The sequence below is a fragment of the Gossypium raimondii genome, chromosome 2 (assembly GCF_025698545.1).
Source record: "Gossypium raimondii isolate GPD5lz chromosome 2, ASM2569854v1, whole genome shotgun sequence".
NCBI lineage: Eukaryota > Viridiplantae > Streptophyta > Magnoliopsida > Malvales > Malvaceae > Gossypium > Gossypium raimondii.
The window spans coordinates 2028216-2046442 of NC_068566.1; the positions used below are offsets into that span (position 1 = coordinate 2028216).

Below are 18227 nucleotides of genomic sequence, written 5' to 3' on the forward strand. Positions count from 1 at the left end.
ATGCGAAGAATAGTGGCACTTCGGTGCACCTCATCGACATTTTCGTATATCCTATTGTGTTCTATTAAGTCTACAATTGAGCAATTGAATTGAAAGGCAAGTGAACGTTAAATTGGCATTGGTAAGTGGCTTGTATTTTGTTGAATTGGTATCTTATTGTAGTTTTCATTTAAACAAACTTGTCCATAATGATGGTGCTTAATGTGTTATTCAATTAGTGATATGCTTACTAAGCTCTCGTGAGCTTAACACATTTATTTCAAACATGTGGGTGAAAATCGTTTTGAAGGTAAAAGGTGAATATCGTCTATAACTCATCTCATCACATCTTAAGTCTTAGAGGAAGTATGAAATTAATTTTTCATTGAAAATGTTATATATAAATGTTGGGATCGACCCGATTAAGCAACAAGTAAAAAAAATGGAATAAATTGAGAAATTAAACACACAAATTTAACTTGGAGAAATCCCTCCAAAAAGGATAAAAAAACCACGGGCAAAGATAATTTTATTATAATGGCAAAAGAACGAATAGTACAAAAGATGGAGATAAAAACTAAACCTCGAAAACCCAAAAACAAAGAACCCTCAAAACGTAAACACAAAATTCTCTAAATGTGTTATGAGTTCTAATCTCTAATGGGTGTATTTTCTAAGGTTGTAAAAAAGCCTATTTATAGGCTAAATTCATAGGTCAAATAATAATAAAATAATCTAGACTAATTAGAGTTTGATTGAAACAAATAAATAGAGTTTAACTGAAAGATTATTTCTCAAATTTGATTGAAATATGAGTCATACTCAACAAATCTCCACCTTGACTCATATTTCCACAATGCCATCTTTGCCAAAGCCCGCCACAGGCCTATCTTGAATTATGTAGAGAATTAATTGAGTCGAATCTGTGCTTAGAAACTGGAAGACTTCTAGCCTTCGACTTGTACACTGCCGAATTAAAATTAAACCGAGTCTGATTTTCACAAACACAGTGCCTTAACTTTTAAAAACCTGCATCCAAAAAAGAACCTCTTTTCAACAAAACGATCATACCTTCTTCCCTCCTATGACCAAGTTGCATCCGCTCTAAACGAGTTAAATTCGACTCCGTAACGGACGAAGGACGTCCGATTTCACCAGTCACTATAGAACCTTCCAGAATATAAAGACTGTCGGTTCTTTTACCTTTTAATAAAACGAGAGCTCTACGAGATACTTTAATGTCACTTGACTCGATGTTGATTCTACATCCTTTCAAGTTTAAAATACTCAATGAGACAAGATTCTTTCGTAAATCAGGTACATACCTGACATCTAAGAGTGTCCTAATCGTCCTATCGTGTATCCTAATTTTAACAGTACCAATACCACTTACCTTACTAGATGAATCATTTCTCATGTGCACAACTCCACCTTGAACCGAACTGTATGTGGAGAACCATTCTCTATTGGGACACATGTGGAAAGAACATCCTGAATCTAGGATCTACTCGGACGTGAGCTTGGAGTTATCGCTCGTTGACACTAACAAGAAATCATCACCGTTTTCATCGGTCAAATTAGCACCAACTACATCTTCCTCGTTACTCTCAACAGCTCTTTTATTTCGCAGTTTATAACAATTTGCTTTGATGTGACCTAACTTTTTACAATAGCGACACCTTTTGTCTCGTTTCTTTGATGCTACCAAAATGGAAACTTGCCTATTTGCCTTGCTATCCAAACCAAACTCATTGTCAAGTTTGTCTCTACTCAACAAATGACTCTTCACATCTTTGAACGAGAGTTTGTCTAGGCCATAAATCAGGGTCTCCCTGAAAGACTTGTATAAATGGGGTAAAGAGCACAATAATAGCATAGTCTGATCTTCATAATCAATATGAACCTCAATGTTCTTTAAATCATTTAAAAGAGTAATGAATTGGCTGATGTGACCTCTAAGAAGCTCACATTCGTTCATGCGAAACTTAAATAGACGTTGTTTCAACACTAAACGGTTAACCAGAGACTTAGTCGCATAAATAGTTTCTATCCTTTTCCACAATGCGGATAAGGTCTTCTCCATCAATACCTCATGCAATTTCGTATTCGCGAGGCACAACTAGATTGCAGACAAGGCCTTTTCATCAAGCTCTTCTCATTCTGTTTGATTTAGATTATCAGGCTTTTTCCCGAAAACAACCTTTTTTAAGCCGATTTGAACTAGAACTGTCATCATTCGAACTTGCCACATATTGAAATTTGTCTCACCATCGAACTTCTCAATTTCAAACATTGTTGCTACCATCTCTGAATGGGTTGATATATGAAAATTAAACTAGCTCTGATACCACTTGTTGGGATCGACCCGATTAAGCAACAAGTAAAAAAATAGCGGAATAAATTGAGAAATTGAACACACAAATTTAACGTGGAAAATCCCCTCCAAAGAGGATAAAAAAACCACGGACAAAGATAATTTTATTATAATGGCAAAAGAACAAAGAGTACAAAAAATGAAGATAAAAACTAAACCCCGAAAACAAAGAACCCTCAAAATGTAAATACAAAATTCTCTAAATATGTTATGAGTTCTAATCTCTGATGGGTGTATTTTCTAAAGTTGTAAAAAAGCCTATTTATAGGCTAAATTCATAGGTCAAATAATAATAAAATAATCTAGGCTAATCAGAGTTTGATTGAAACAAATAAATAGAATTTAATTAAAAGATTATTTCTCAAATTTAACTAAAATAGGAGTAATACTCAACAATAAATATAAAGAATGAAATTATTAGGTATTCATCTTCATTGTAAACCTAAACATGCTGGTAGGCCTACCATCACGTCCAAATACATGCGTGGGAAGCCTAAGATGACTCAACTTTTAGTTGTTTTTGGTAAGACAGCTCTTAAGGCATCAAATCATATATATCCTTTTGATTAGTCAGATCATTTTAGAACACACTTTTTTACATCGCATACACTTCTATGTGAACCAACTTCCGTTAAGCCTCGAAGAACAGATCCATCTTCTTCCCATGGTCACAAGGATTCTAACTTTTCTTGCATCCGATTTGAAGTTTAATTAGAACCATGGCTGCAACAAGTTATTAGTGTCAGCCACTTACTTTCAATGCAAAAACTATTTATTTCACATTCCAATTTTATAAAAAAAAATTATTTTAATATTTTTTCATCTTTTTTTAATGTTCAAATTTATTTTTTAATTAAAATAAATAAATAAATAAGTTGATGTTTTTACTTTATTGACATAGAATACAATTAGATTATCACGTAAATGACATGTAAGAATTTAATTAATTTTTAAATTTTAAAAGTTTAAAAAGTATTTTTTAAAATTAAAATTATTTAAATTATTTAAAAATATACCAATTATAAGAAATAATTTTAAATTTTTAAAATTTAATTAAACGCAAATATGTCATTCACATTGTATATCATGTTAGTAAAGTTAACAAATGTTAATTTTTTCATCAATTTTAGGGTGATTTGACAGAAAAAATACAAATTCAAGAGCTAAAAAAAATTACGAGAACTAAAATAATTTATTTTTATAAAATTGAAAGACCAACAAATCATTATGTTGAATATAAAAATCACATAAAATTACGTCTCTCTAATTATTTTAAAGGCTAATCAAGATCCAACGGAAAATAGTAATTCATTATAGCTTTCTAAGATATGAGTTTTTGTTTATAAATTCAACCTCGTACCAAATTAATGATTAATTAAAATCTTTGGCGCTCAGTGCTGGCGTTGCCTGAAATTCCTGTTGCTAATTGTAGATACGAATGAATCCATCTTCACCTCGTCACATTGGTTCACTTTTAAATAGAAATGCAATTAAGTCGAGTTAGAAATCAATAAGCTTGATTGAATATCTATTTAAAAGGAGTCGTTTACATGTATTTTTACTCAAGCTGGTGATAAAAGATAATTAAAAAGAACTCGCATTAAGGAAAAAGCATAAAACCCTTTTCCTTTAAACCCCAAAATGCTTTTCTTTTCATGTAAGAAAATGATTAATTTGTCATCCATGAATGAAAGCAAGCTGTATCCACTTTCTGTCCAACGGATGGATTCCATTCTACCTTTGAAATAAACCCCAGACGAGTTTTAAATCTAAGGCCATTAAAGTTGAAAAAAACATGTGAAAAAGCTGCCGCCATCTTTTGACCTTTTACACATTATAGTTCAGAGTTCAGACAGAAACTACATTACCTTAAAAATGTCAAATTGGGTAAAAAAAAAAACTATGAGAGCATTTCAAAATGGCCTACTTAAAGCAAGAACAGTCAAATCCATTAGTAGCTCCTTTTTTTTCAATACAACATAGCGATTTTCAACTGCTTTTCCTCAATTTCTAATGAATCAAAGTTCTGGAATTTTTGTTTACATTGATAGCAAATATGGGTTATCCTTTTAATTTGAAGACCATCATCATCACCGTGAGCTTTGCCTCACCGAACAAGCAACCACTTGTGCCCATTGCTTCAGCCTTGTCTTCACCGTCTGCGGTGGATCAGCTTCACCGGTCATCAAACAATAAAATCAGAAAACGAAAATGAAAATGAAATAATTCCAACAGATTTAAGATAATATTGAATTGAAAATTTATTACTTACCAGGGTCAAAGATGGCATGGGGACTGCCAACAGGGGAAGGGATGCTATCACAATCGGAAGCAGCTGAAGGAGACGACACAGACTTGGAAACGACGTCGTTATAGTTCTTGTTGACGGCGTAGTAAAGACCCAAAGCCGGGAAAGTACTAGACAAACGCTGATCCAACTCGGTAGAATCGAACTCAAACCCAAACCCCAACTCAATACAAGCCTTGAGTTCATCAAGGTCTTCATCCGTCACGCTCTTGCTTCTCCTCTTCTCAATGTTTCCTTTCCTTCTAAGCCATGCCTCGTCACGGTTAATATCCGGCGACCACGATCGCTGCTTGTAAAGCTGGGATAAAGGCAGCATCATCGGCGGTTGTTGTGGTGACTCTGATTCTAGTTTATTTGCTCGCTGTGGTGGAAGTGGTGGCGGGTTAATAAAATTAGACATGGAAACAGCAGCTCCCCCGAGGAGGTCCGGAGGAACCTCGCCCGCCGGGGTGGGGAGCTCAATGGCGGGTGTTGATTTTGGGATATTGGTTTACAAGCGAAGGATGAGATGGGTTATATGGTGGCGGTGGCGGTGGTGGGTCAGGGGTTGACGCTGAGGAGACTTGGGATTGGTTGGTCTATCTTTATTCTTTTCCCTTATTTATTTTGCTTTTAAATAAAGGTTTAATTGTTTCTTAGAAGGTTGGTAATCGTAAATTATACTACTATTTGTTTCCTTATATTATATTTTTAAATTAATGTTGAAATCAGCATACAATCAAGGCGAGGTCTAAGGAACTTCTATTTTAATTTGAAATTAGCTCTATATCACTTGCATATGACGATTAATTATAAAATTGAATAATGACGTGTGACTGTGGTTCTTATCTTTTAATTCTCGGGTTTGGGTTTGATTTTTGCCTAGTTCACATTTTATCACTATCTGTTTATCTATTTGGAAAGCACTCGGGATAAGAATCTTAAGTATTCTCATTGTCCGTGGACACATTGATTTTTAAATATAAATTTATATATATTGTATAAGATTAGCAATTGAATTTAACTGAATAGTGTTAATTGCTATAGTTTGGGTTAGCTCTAAAATTTAAAATTTTAAAAAGACAGAGATTAATCTTGATCAAATTAAATTATAGAAATTAAATCTACAATTTTCGTAAAATACAAAGACTAATATCATAATTTAACCAATTTTCTTTCATACTCTTTACATTAATTAATTAATTTCATTAAATTTATTGAATTTTTTAAATAATATATATAGCATATGGTCAGCTTCAGCCACTTGAAATTTCTAGCTGAGTTTCTCCACGAAGTTTCCTTTATAAGATATAACCCAATTTGAACACCGTGACAATTCCAGCGTCGTCTATGTAAAAGTAGAACAAGTATTAGAAGTTATGTTTTCCATTTGAAAAATAGATAATTTAATTTTTATATGTTAGATAAAAAATGGGGTCTTTTTATTAAAAAATTTATCTATTTTCACTGTTAAAAGTTAATATGATTGATGAAATATCCAGACAGTTACACGTGATGTGTCACACGTACATCATGTTAATGTATCATGACCAATTTTTAATAGTAAAATAAATGAACATTTTTACTGATAGACCAATTTACTCTTTAATCTAACGTGTAATGACTAATTTACTTATTTTTCTAAATAAATGACACAAAACACAATTTAATTCTTAATACAAAAATATTCATGATGCTTTTACTGAAAAGTAACACCTTATATATCTTTATATATTCCCTCATCAACCTACCGAATGAAGTAATTAAATTAATTTATTTTTATTTCCATAATTTACATAATTATTTTCATGAATTTCATTAACATAATTTACATAAAACCAATTCTTATTTTTGGTTAAGTTATTGGTTGCCGGTCAGAACAAGCCTTTCTAAGCTATTGACTTAAACCACAAGGCATCCTATGGGGCATGGGCATACCCCACTGCATCAATAAATTTTCACAGCATATTCCACTCGCCGATGCTTTACATGTCATGTTTGAATGTGGTAGAAGAGTTTATGTCGACAGCTTATCATCATACAATTTCACAATATAAATTCTTCAAATTTTTTAAATATAAAAAATATAAGCCACATATTAAAAAATAAAATTGAGGTTATATTAAAGTTTTATAGTAGATATTATCTTTGCAGATATTTATAATTTTTAATAATTATTTTAAGATATTAAATAAAAATATTTATTCATTTATAACTTTCACCATAAAAGTATTGATATATATTTCCAAAAGAAGATTTCTAAAAAAATACTATTAGAGATAATGTATAATAGATATTTGAGTAAATTAAATAGGTTTGATTGGCACTGAGAAGAGTTGTAGAAGTCCTAGTCTTACGCACATTTTATTTGCTGATGACAGCGTAGCCTTTGGTGAGGCTATGAGAAGTGGTGCTCTGTTTTGATCCATCATTCAGGAATACGAAAATTTCTCGAGCCAACAGGTTAATTTTGGTAAATTTACTTATTTTAGCGGTCGACTTTATGTGAGCCTAAATTTATTGGGGGCATGTGGTTTCATGATATGGGGAAGTTCAACATTGCTTTGTTATCCATAAATTTAACAGTGTCATGGGGAGGTAAGGATTGGACGATTCGAGCTCCAGTGAACGCCGGACAGCCATGCTCGACAGAGGCAGAGTCAGGAGAGGCGGTGGTAGTCATGAAAGCAAAACGAGAATCAGGTCTCCAGAATCACGGCGACTGATACCATGTAAGTAACTCTATAACATTGAATGAAAGAAAGAAATACTGAAATGAAAGGAAATACTGAAAGACTGAATTACTTTATATTCATTATGGAACTTATATACTGACAAAGAATGACTAACTGCTGCTAACTAATCAACTAACAATATACAAGACTCTGTTAACAGACTAGCAAACCTTTCATTTACATACTTTAACACACCTGCATTTTGCGTTGGAGGGCGGCTTTTCAAGTTGAAAATGACAATATCTAAATCACAAACTGTCAGACTTCTCGTAGACAAGCATTCCAGGCTCTAACTCCCGATAATAGCCGATTACACTAATCATTTGGTAAACAATTTCATGCATACGACGAGACATGCAACTTGTTGTGTCGAAACCATTTTTTTGATTTAAAAAAAACGGGGATCGTCTTTGAAAATAAAATGAGAATCACCATCGGTCTTTTATTAATGTGTGACTGGATCACCTTGAAAATAATTTCAGGTCTGCGAATTTTGAGAAAACAGGTTCGGAAGTCGGTTACGCACGAGGAAGGGTTAGCACCCTCATGACACCCAAAATTGGTACCGAATTGATTGTTTAATGTCTTAGTGTCGGGAATTTGAAAAGATTTTAAAATACAATCCTTTCTTTTTATTAATGTTAATTCTATAAAAGATGCTTGGATAAATCGATGCGAATGCTAAAGACCTTCTTGCCTCAGAGAATAAAATGTCACACCCAATACATTAGAACACGACATTTTTAGTCCCCGAGAGTAAGCTTGTCTTTTGATTTTCAAAACTCTTGTGGTGAAGTTAAAAAGAGATATTCAATTGCTTTAAGTCAGATGAAAAATTGAAACCCAATACGTTAGGGCACAATTTCTCAAAATTCCTAGCATCGAATATTTGATGAGGCTCACTTATTTCAAAGAGATAAATTGTCACACTCAGTAAGTTAGAGTGCTACATTTTAAATCCTCAAATTTAAGTTTATCTTTTGACTTTTAAAACCTATGCATTTTGAGAAGGATATTTGATTATTTGGGTTAAATGAAAAGATCAAAACCCAGTAAGTTAGGGCACGATTTCACGAAATTCCCAAATATCGAATATTACATTTATTTTCATTTATTAGATAAAATACTAGTCTCAAGAAAACGACATGTCGCATCCAATATATTAGGACACGATGTATCAAGTTCTCGAAAATGAGTTTTTGGTTTATGTGTCTTGATCAAAGAAAATTTTCGATTATTTAGATTCAACGAGGAAAATTGGAACCCAATACGTTATGGTTCAATTCTCTCGAGGATTCCAAATTTCGAGTATTGCATTATTTTAAAAGACTTTTGTATAAAATGATTTTGATACTCAAGAGGAATATTATCTTTTTGCCGAATAAAACGCAATGGGATGACAATGTATATCACAAAAGAAAAATTCGCAAGTTAAAATGTGTGCTAATGAGCGATAAAGAATCAATAGATACAAATAAGCAAAATAAAATATGTAATAATAAAAAACATACATCACACACTATGTAAATTCTAGCACTAACAATTGAGAACTGATGAATTTAAAACAATTTTAAAAAGAACAAGTAAATTAACGCAAACAAATACATAAGTCCTAAAATAATTGAAAAGACGATTAGCACGGAGAAAGGAAATTATAATCGAGAAGTTATAAAAATAATAATATACACATACATGAGAATTTGAAATAAATCAAAAATAGAGTTAAAAACATATACTACATAAAATAATAGTATCTAAATAAATTTTAAAGTAAATATTATATAAAAGAGTAAATTAAAATACATCGATTTTAAGTAAATAATACATGTGAAATGAAGATTTTAATAACAATGTGAATAATATATACATAATAATATATATAAAAGGGTTGAAATAAATGCGATACATAAAGTAGGTTTTTAGAAAATAATTATATATATATAGGAATAAGTAAAAATATATAATAATATTAAATCGGCAAGATATTATAGGTACATGTATGTATGAAAATTGTTTAATATAACCTGAATATATATGTATATATATATATAGATAAAACATTGTATAAGAATATTATTGTATACTGAATTTTAAAATGTGTTATAAAATAAAACATTAGAAAATGTATAAGATATACTGGACTAATATATATATATATATATATAATAAGTTTAAACATCCAAATAATATTAGATTTTAAATTAAAAATATCATAATAATAAATAATTAAGTAAATAAATAAACAAGCGAATTTGAATCAACTGATAAAGATCGAATTGAATTCGAAACAAAATTAAAGGAAAAAAATAGAAATAAAACAAAGCCGAGGACCAAAATACGACGCGCGGATAACATGAGGGCCAAACGGGAAATATTCTCTTCCCTCAAAACGCGGCGCCTTGACATAGACCAGATTGAAACCAGAATAAACTATATAGTATAAATCGAAAACTATAGAAAGTCAAATTAGAACGATATAAAACAAAGGAAGACTGGTTGCGCAAATAAACCAGAAAGGCTAGATGCGAGGATCCTTCCCCGGGTCGGGTCACCGCGCGGGTCGCAGGCCATTAAACGTCGCTGTTTCAAAAATCAGCATAAAAAATAAAAATAAAAAAAACCTAAAACTAACCTGATCTACCATTTGAAACAAAAACCTAAACAGTCTCCTCTCATTGCTGCGCCGTTTCGTGCCTTTAACCTCCTTCTGGCTCCGATTGCGACGGAGTAGAAGGCAAGTCGGCCACCAGGTAAGTGTATTATCCTTTAACTCCTCTTTTCTTTTTATTATTGCACACAAATGATAAGATAAAATGGAATACGAAGAAAAGAGAAAAAAAAATGCAATCATCTTTCTATTTTTTTGTTTTTTCTCTCTGAATATTTCTGGTTTTTTTTTTTTGTATTCAATCTCTGTAAAAAAAAAGGAATCTGTTTACAGTGCTTGTATTGGCTTTTATATAGCCAAAAAGAAAATACAAAAATCCCTATTTTCTGTTTTTCCTTTTTCTCTGCTATTACAATTTTAATTCGCTCTAATTTGTGCTGTTTTCTGTTCGTTTCTGCAGGTGTACGGAGGTCGTACGGTGACGTGGAGGCAGTGTACGTGCGGAGGTGCGCGTGGGAGGAGGGGCCCGAAGGCGCGGTTCGTGCGAAGGCAGAGCCTGGTCACGGCGCTAGGGGTTTGCTGCTAGGGTTGGGTTTGATTTTGGGCTGGTAATTGGGTTTAGTGGATATGTAAATGGACCTTGTGTTTGGGCCATTTGAGCCCCTTGTAATTTGGACTGTGGCCTATTTTGAAATTTGGTTTTATTTTTATTTATAACATTGGGCTTATTTGCTAAGGGAACCCGGGCAAAAATGGGCATTAGATGTTGATGATTCATTTACCGCTGTTGCTTCAGCTCTTGCAGGCAGAGCACAAATTACGGTCACCTTGGCTCTCCTGGTAAACACATTGATTTCTACAATTTCATAACTTGTGACAGTACATATAATTGGCAGCCTGCGTGAATTCAGATTCTTGAAGGCCTCATAATCTGCAGTATTGTCAACAACAGTCAGATTATACATCAATTCTAACATAACTAAACTGACCAAGCTAAAAAATATTTTTAGGGGGTCAAAATTAAATTTTAATAGTTTATTATTTTTATAATTTTTAAATGATTAAATTAAGTTTTTATCATTTTTATGGAGTCAAAATATAATTTTATTTTTATTAATTTAAAATTTTAAAATTTTAAAATTTTGTCATTTTAGGAAGCTGGGATCTGCCAGTCCCCCTATACGCTACTGCATATATATCTATGGGTGTAACGTTCCCATACGGATGGTTAAATTCCAATATCATTGCCAAAAGGTTTCCTCCTGCATCTGCATTCTCTGATGAGTAGAAAATCTTTCCATTTCTCCTTGAAAATTGAAACTGAATCTCCTTTTGCTTTGGGTCATTAATGGTAGGACAATTTAGTCCACAAGTTCTCTCTTTGAACTTCCACTATTGAAACCTCCTAGTAATTACGTAGGGCTATGTTGTGTGGAAAAATGAGCGTCTTACCTAGTTATATTTGAATCGTTTCTCTTCTCTTAATCACGTCAAAAAAGAATGTTGAATTTAGACATCACATGGGACCACCATGATTCAATTTTAAAGTTTATCTAACTTCAATTATCAAATAAATTATGATTCAATTTTTAATTGATGATTGGTGCTTATAGTCTTAATTAGAGGTGATCATGAGTCGGGCCGGGTTCGGGTCTGGCCCAGATAAAAATTTAAGTCCGTTTTCTAGGCTCGGGCCCGGCCTAAAATATGGGCCTAAAAATTTGACCAAGCTCGGCCTTAGAGAAAATTACTAAGCCCAAACCCGGCCCGGCCCGGTCCATATTAAATATATATTTAATATATATAAAATATATATTTGATTAAAAATAAATAAATATATTTAATATATAATTCGGGCCAGGCCGGGCCAAAAAAGTTTTACCCGAGGCCCGACCCGTTTTTTAAACGGGCCTCATTTTTTTGTCCAAACCATATTTTGGGCCTATATTTTCACCCGAATCCTCTCATTTTTTGGGCAGGCCGTCGAGCCGGGCCAGATAGCCCAACCCATGATCACCTCTAGTCTTAACATAATTTTTCTATTAATCCATCTTAATAAATGAGTTACCTCCATTATAATCTTTGTATTGATTTAAAAGATTAAAATTATAAAACTTAAAATTATTAATAAATTAATAGATTCAAATATATTTTCATATTAATTTATTGTTTTTGATAGACTTAGTATATTACGGATTTAACAAATATCATTTGAGCTTCATCATATCAAATTATTAACAACATACTATATTTTTAGGGTTTGATAATCTATAAGAAAATTTTAAGTATCTATAATAATATAGATTGAATGCCTTGTGTATTTGTGGCATTAACGAGGAGTATCCATTAAAGTCTATAATCACAATAAAAAATCGAAAATTCATCTATTTAAATCCTTACTAGCTGAATTTGGAGCTGATTTCCCCTCTGGCTTCGACAAAACAAAGTTGACAGCCAAACCCAAATTCCTCTATCCATCAACATTCCTTGAACCAACCTCTCCCAACCACGTCTCAACAGTCGAAAGACCGTGATTAACAACGCAATTGTAGATGCCGATCCTGATAAAAAAAACAAACCTGAGAAAGGTCCGGGTCCTATGCCTCGTTTCATGGTGCCATCACTAGTTGAACTCGAACAATCTGAAAGAGATAGCATATCTAAATCTTCTTCCTTCATCTGCTTGAATCCCAGCACAGCCTCTAGCATCTCATTAACAAACGAAGATCCCCGTTGAAATACCTGTAATGCAAGTAAAATAAGAGACCCAAAAATGGTCAAAAAGACAAGCCTAAAACCTTTAACAACAAATTAACATAACCAGAACTGAAAGAGAATGATTTTATTACAATGGAAGAACCGTGTCGATTACAGTTTGGGTTTCCGAAACTTTTGCAGTATTTTGCAAGAAAAAAGCGATCATCAGGCGTCCAAAAGAATGCTGCCTTTATATTTCCAGTTGATAGAGCCTTTGCATAATCATCAAATGAAGATTGAGCAATGTGCTTGATATTCTTTTTTTGGAACCCAATGACCTTCACTAAATACTGGAACATAATTGAATGTTTCATATCACAACCCACAATGGCATTTGTTTTCTTAAGATTTTTTATATCTAACCAACATGGTGATGCCTCGGTGTCTGAGCTTGTTATCATGGAAGTAAAGCTTTGTGTGTAGGTTGAGGAAACAACCAGGATCAGTATGAACCACGGGGCCAACACGAAATATGTTAAGTTGTTCCTTAGTGATTCTCCTGCAATATAAATAGTTTATCTGTAAGTGGTATCCTTATAGAACGTGCTCAGAAACTAGGGGAACCACCATAGATTTATCTTACTATGCCCTCCATAGAAGAGAGTTGCTATAGGGAACCACAAAATAGCTCCAACTTGTCCGAAAGGCAAACTACCAGATTCATGACTAGTTGTAGATTCAACTAACCAAATAACAAAAACATTGAAGACCGTCATAGCTGACAAAGTAGACCACATCACGTTGGTGAAAGGCATCATGAATGAAAAAACTTGGTTCAGTTCAAGGTCTCCCTTCCTCAATTGATCTGAGCCTTTCTCAAAATATGGAGATGATAGTCCTACATATATCTGGTCTGTCACCATTCTTTGGTAATCCCTAATTACTGGTAAGCCAATGGCTGCATCATAATCCTTCAATACATAAAAAAAAAAATTGCAATTTCAGCCAGTCAACAGATATTTAATTATAGCTACTTACTTTACTGTAAGCTTCAAGATTCAGATATTCAAAATTGTAAAGCAAAGGGAAGAGATTATAAGGAACAAAAATTAACCTTGCCTGAAACTTCATTAAGCGATTCATCAATAGAAGCATTACAAAGTCGAAACATTTTTTTTTTCCTTGTGGTGTCTGTTGCCATTATTGCAGTAGCTTTCTTAAAAGTATCAATCCAAAACCCTGTTAATTGTGTATTCTTGTGGTTCTTCTCGTCAGGGCTTATGCTAACAAACTCGCTGAGATTCGATCTTACTGGAGCAGAAATGCCTAACTCTGTATAATAGTGAACCGGCTTGGATGTCGAAAACGATAAAGTTGCAGCCATTTCAACGATCCCTCCTGCATTTGGCGTTGGATTGCAGCTGTTCAAATCAAAAGCAACAATGTCTAAGTCACTGATTCTGTCACACTGCCCATAGACAACCGTTTCAGGCTTTAACCACGAGTAGCCGCCGATCAGACTAGCAAGTTCGCTCGCAATTCCATACTTATGTCGAGACATGTAACTGGTTGAAGATTCGTTTCCCGTTGTTGCTTTACCTTTTGCAGGCAGCGCACAAAGTACGTTGGCCTTGACTCTCCTCGTAAAGACATTGGTTTCTGCAGAGAATGTAGTTTCATAATTTGTGACAGTACATAGAATTGGCAACCTGTGTGATGTTAGATTTTTTATGGCCACGTAATTCTGATAATGATCTGCAATATTATAAACAACAGTTACTTAATTATCGATCATGAAACCAGGAGATTACATCAAATGTTTTTGAATCACTTTACCTTCGATATCTATGGGTTTAACTTTCCCATGCGAATGGTTGAATTGTAGTTGGATTTGGTGTGCATCTCCAACAGTGTTACATTTTGATTTTGATGACAGTAACAATAATAGCAAAGCAAATGCAAAAAGCCTGGCAAAGATGCTACTCGTTTCTTCCAACATGCCTCTGAGTATAGTTGTTGTTCCTATTTCTCCTTGAAAATTGAATCTGAACAACCTCCATTGGTTTGAGCTTGCAAGGAAGGACAAGATAATATTTTTAATTTTGGATCAACGATTGTACTTTTCTTGGCATGTTTTCACATTGTTGACCATCCCTAATTGTCTTACTCTCTTCATTGGAAAGCTCCTAGTAATTGTGTTAAGGCTATGTTGAAATATGATCAAGAAATATGATTGGAAGAATATTTTATTATTAATTTATTATAAGATATTTTATATTAAATTGTAATATTTTATTGAAAGATATTTGCATGGAAACATGAAGAAAGGTCTTCGTGCTTCATAAAACCTCCCATTTTCTCTCAAATTCCTTAAAAATTTGGTCCATTATCATAAAACCCCACTTTTCTTTGTAATATTTTATTCATTTCTTTAAAATTTAGTCCCTTGTCATAAAACTTCACTTTTCTCTCAAATTCCTTGAAATTTTTCATAGTCACCCAAAAGGAGAAGTGATGTAGAGATACTAGGGAGTTAGATGACCATCTTAGAAGTAGTCAATGAGAAAATAGAATTAATGAAAGTTGAAAAAAAGGGCATGAAAGTGAGAAAATAATACGAAGCAAAGACAAGGAAGCTCTTATGAAAAAAAGGTGAGTATTCGTACTACCCTTTTTTATATTTCAAAGATTTAATTTAATAGATGATAATGATTGAATGTATAGTGCGTGAATTTAATTAAAGTAGTAGTGATGAAAAGTAACCAAAATAAGTTATGTAGAATTGAATGTTGAAATGAGAACATAAATGAAATGAGATGAGATGGTGATGAAATAAAAAGTGAAAGTGTGATGATATATATAATTAAGTGATCTTGAATAACAATTTAATAGAGTTGATAAGTAAAATAGTTGTTAATTGTTGGTATAAGTGATACAGATCAAAATAAGTGAATATATTCAACAAAACAGTTTTAGATAGTAACAGAGTTTAACTTTAGAAATTCATCAAAATTTGCAGAAATCAATTTAGGGTTGAATTAAATATTTAATTAAATCTTATTGAGTCTAATTTTCCACAAAAGAAATGGTGTAAGTAATGAAATTTTAAATTATGAGATATATGAGTTTTGTAAGACAAAGTTAGAATAATTTTGGATTTCCTTCGACTTTAAAATTTTATTAGAAATTGTACAAAAATTGAGGAGATTAGATTTATATGCCTAAAATATTGATGAGTCTATTTTAATAGAAATAAACAAAAACATAATATGAATCTTGTACTGAAAGATAATTAATTTTTAGTGGAGAAGGGCCTGAAACGCCTAGCAACAAAATAGAGGAAAATTTAAAGAATTTAATGTATTAATTGACTTATGGGAAAATTCTGAATTTTTATGGTAATTAAAAGATCATTGAGTCTAGATTCAAAAATAACAAAAGGATTTTAATTTGGAACACTGTAGAGTAAGATATAAATAATTTAGTGATTGTTACTCAAGTTGACAACTTTGTTAAAATTATGTAATTAGTAACAATTGAAATTAATATTGCATATAGACATACAATACTAAAAGCCATAAATTATTTTATGAGTACATGTACATAAGGATGAGGAATGGAGAGGAGGATGAGGAGAAATAGTAGAAGAGTGTGACGCTAAGAAATTATTATAAGTCATAGAATTTCTAATAAGAATAGTTTAAGTGAATTGTTAAGAGATTAAATGAATAATTGTAATATGGTGTATTAATGAATTTATTTGTAAAACTTTAATAGTTGTAATAATCTTATAAATTTAATCTAGAAACATATGGCATTGAAATTGGAAATAGTTACATGGGAATGATATGTGTATTATATTGGTAGAATTGTGGTATATAAATTTGATTGTAAGTGATAAGAAATGATAAAAAGAAAATCAATTGGACACAGAATTGACGTCACGTTACCATCAAGATCTATGGGTTTAACTTCCCCATGCGAATGGTTGAATTGTAATTGGATTTGGTGTGTATCTCTGGCGGCAACACAACGCATACATGAATCAGCTTCTACTTCTTCCTGATCATCTCCATCTATTATCCCACTACACTTTGATGACAGTAATAATAGCAATACAATAGCAAAAAGCTTGGGAAAGGTTTCCCCCTGCATGGGCATGAGTAGAAAATTGAAATTGAATCTTCTTTCGTTTAAGTAGCCGTGAAAGGTAAGCTAAAAGTACTCACTTCGGGTCAACGGTAGGACTTTCAAGGTGTGTTTTCATGTCCCTATCCACCATAAATTATCCTTGGGAACTTGCATTACTTGGTAACCTCCTAGTAATTGTGGTAGGGCTATGAATTGTGTGGAAAAATGAGTATCTTCACATCAGCAGCACCCAATTACTGGAATTAATAATGGCTAAGCCGGCCGCATGACATGACTGAAGCGTCATTCATATCATTGCTAGCAATGAAGGGTTCTCTCCTATTGCTAGCGACATGATAAAACCAGAATAGTTCTACATAAAAAAATTTTGCTACGTTTACTCGTTGCGGCAATTAATGAATAGTATCCATTAGGTCTTTAATCACAATATAAAAAAAAAATGCACGATTTCCATTTAAATATAACTGTATGATTGGAGATAGAGTTGTTCATGGGTCAGGCCACTCATCTAGATCTTAAGGTTTACCTAAAAAATAAGAGGGTTTGAGTAAAAATATAGACTCAAAAAATGAGTTTGGACAAAAAATGGGTTTAGATAAAAAAATGAAGTTCATTTTCTAAAAAGGTCAGGCTCTGGGTAAGATTTTTTTAGTCCAGACTCGGCCCGAAAGTATCAATACCTTTAACAAAGCATCTGTACCTTTCACAAAAGTATTGATACCCTACCTGGTATCAATACCATTTTAAGATTCAATGTTTTGAAAATTAAAGAAAAATTGCTTGAGTATCAATACTCTCCCCAATGTATCGATACCTCATAGCAAGTGTCGATACATTCTCTATTGTATCGATACTCTAGGCTTTAATGCGGGTCGTTTCGAGTTTAACATTTATAATTTGGACTAGACTTGGGAAAAATTTTAGACCCATTTTTTAGACCGGGCCTATCAATTGGGCCTAAAATTTTGTTAGGGCCTGACCTATAGATAACTCTAGTTCGAGGCCTACAAAAATAGATTATTACTCAATAATAAACTTGTAGATGATAGTAACACTAGTGATATATATTTCTTTAATAAAACAAAAAAATAAGGGAATTTTAAAATTAAAACTAAATATATAATTATGTAAAAAGAGGTTACAAAATAAAATTTTAAAAATCAATATAATGAGAGTCCCAAAAGTAATTTATCAATTTTGATTTACTAGTTTATCATTAATGCAAAAATAATTTCATTATTTTTAATAAATTAATTACGATTACCGATACCGCACCTAACAACCAATTTCTTCTTATATTATCGATAATTAAAAGGAAGCTTGCTAAAATTATTCCTTTTATGAATGAACAATATTATAATTTCTTTGTTCAAAAAAAATCCTGTAAATTTGCGC

At 32.5% G+C, this 18227-nt stretch overlaps 2 protein-coding genes and 1 long non-coding RNA gene across 3 annotated transcripts; 1 reads left to right on the forward strand and 2 right to left on the reverse strand.

Moving 5' to 3' along the window:
* Nucleotides 1-4280: 4280 nt before the first annotated feature.
* LOC105787619 (uncharacterized) lies at nucleotides 4281-5220 on the reverse strand. The gene is made up of 2 exons (XM_012614092.2): nucleotides 4626-5220; nucleotides 4281-4526 (listed from the first exon to the last, which is right to left on the reverse strand). The coding sequence occupies exons 1-2, from the start codon at nucleotides 5059-5061 to the stop codon at nucleotides 4444-4446; spliced, it is 519 nt and encodes a 172-aa protein (XP_012469546.1). The 5' UTR covers nucleotides 5062-5220; the 3' UTR covers nucleotides 4281-4443.
* A 1722-nt stretch (nucleotides 5221-6942) lies between these two features.
* Nucleotides 6943-8199, forward strand: LOC128035176 (uncharacterized). Its single transcript, XR_008191581.1, has 3 exons — nucleotides 6943-7103; nucleotides 7227-7372; nucleotides 7858-8199. It is a non-coding gene; the product is annotated as an uncharacterized LOC128035176 (long non-coding RNA).
* A 4055-nt stretch (nucleotides 8200-12254) lies between these two features.
* On the reverse strand, nucleotides 12255-14838 carry LOC105787623 (glutamate receptor 2.8). The gene is made up of 5 exons (XM_012614096.2): nucleotides 14517-14838; nucleotides 13795-14435; nucleotides 13324-13651; nucleotides 12833-13239; nucleotides 12255-12725 (listed from the first exon to the last, which is right to left on the reverse strand). The coding sequence occupies exons 1-5, from the start codon at nucleotides 14677-14679 to the stop codon at nucleotides 12372-12374; spliced, it is 1893 nt and encodes a 630-aa protein (XP_012469550.2). The 5' UTR covers nucleotides 14680-14838; the 3' UTR covers nucleotides 12255-12371.
* Nucleotides 14839-18227: the final 3389 nt, after the last annotated feature.

Coding starts and splice junctions, on each gene's coding strand:
- LOC105787619 (XM_012614092.2), bottom strand. CDS start 5,061: ATGTCTAATTTTATTAACCCGCCACCACTTCCACCACAGCGAGCAAAT. Junction 4,527..4,625: donor CCATGCCATCTTTGACCCTG/GTAAGTAATAAA, acceptor TGACCGGTGAAG/CTGATCCACCGCAGACGGTG.
- LOC105787623 (XM_012614096.2), bottom strand. CDS start 14,679: ATGTTGGAAGAAACGAGTAGCATCTTTGCCAGGCTTTTTGCATTTGCT. Junction 13,240..13,323: donor TCTCTTCTATGGAGGGCATA/GTAAGATAAATC, acceptor TTTATATTGCAG/GAGAATCACTAAGGAACAAC. Junction 12,726..12,832: donor ATCGACACGGTTCTTCCATT/GTAATAAAATCA, acceptor CTTGCATTACAG/GTATTTCAACGGGGATCTTC.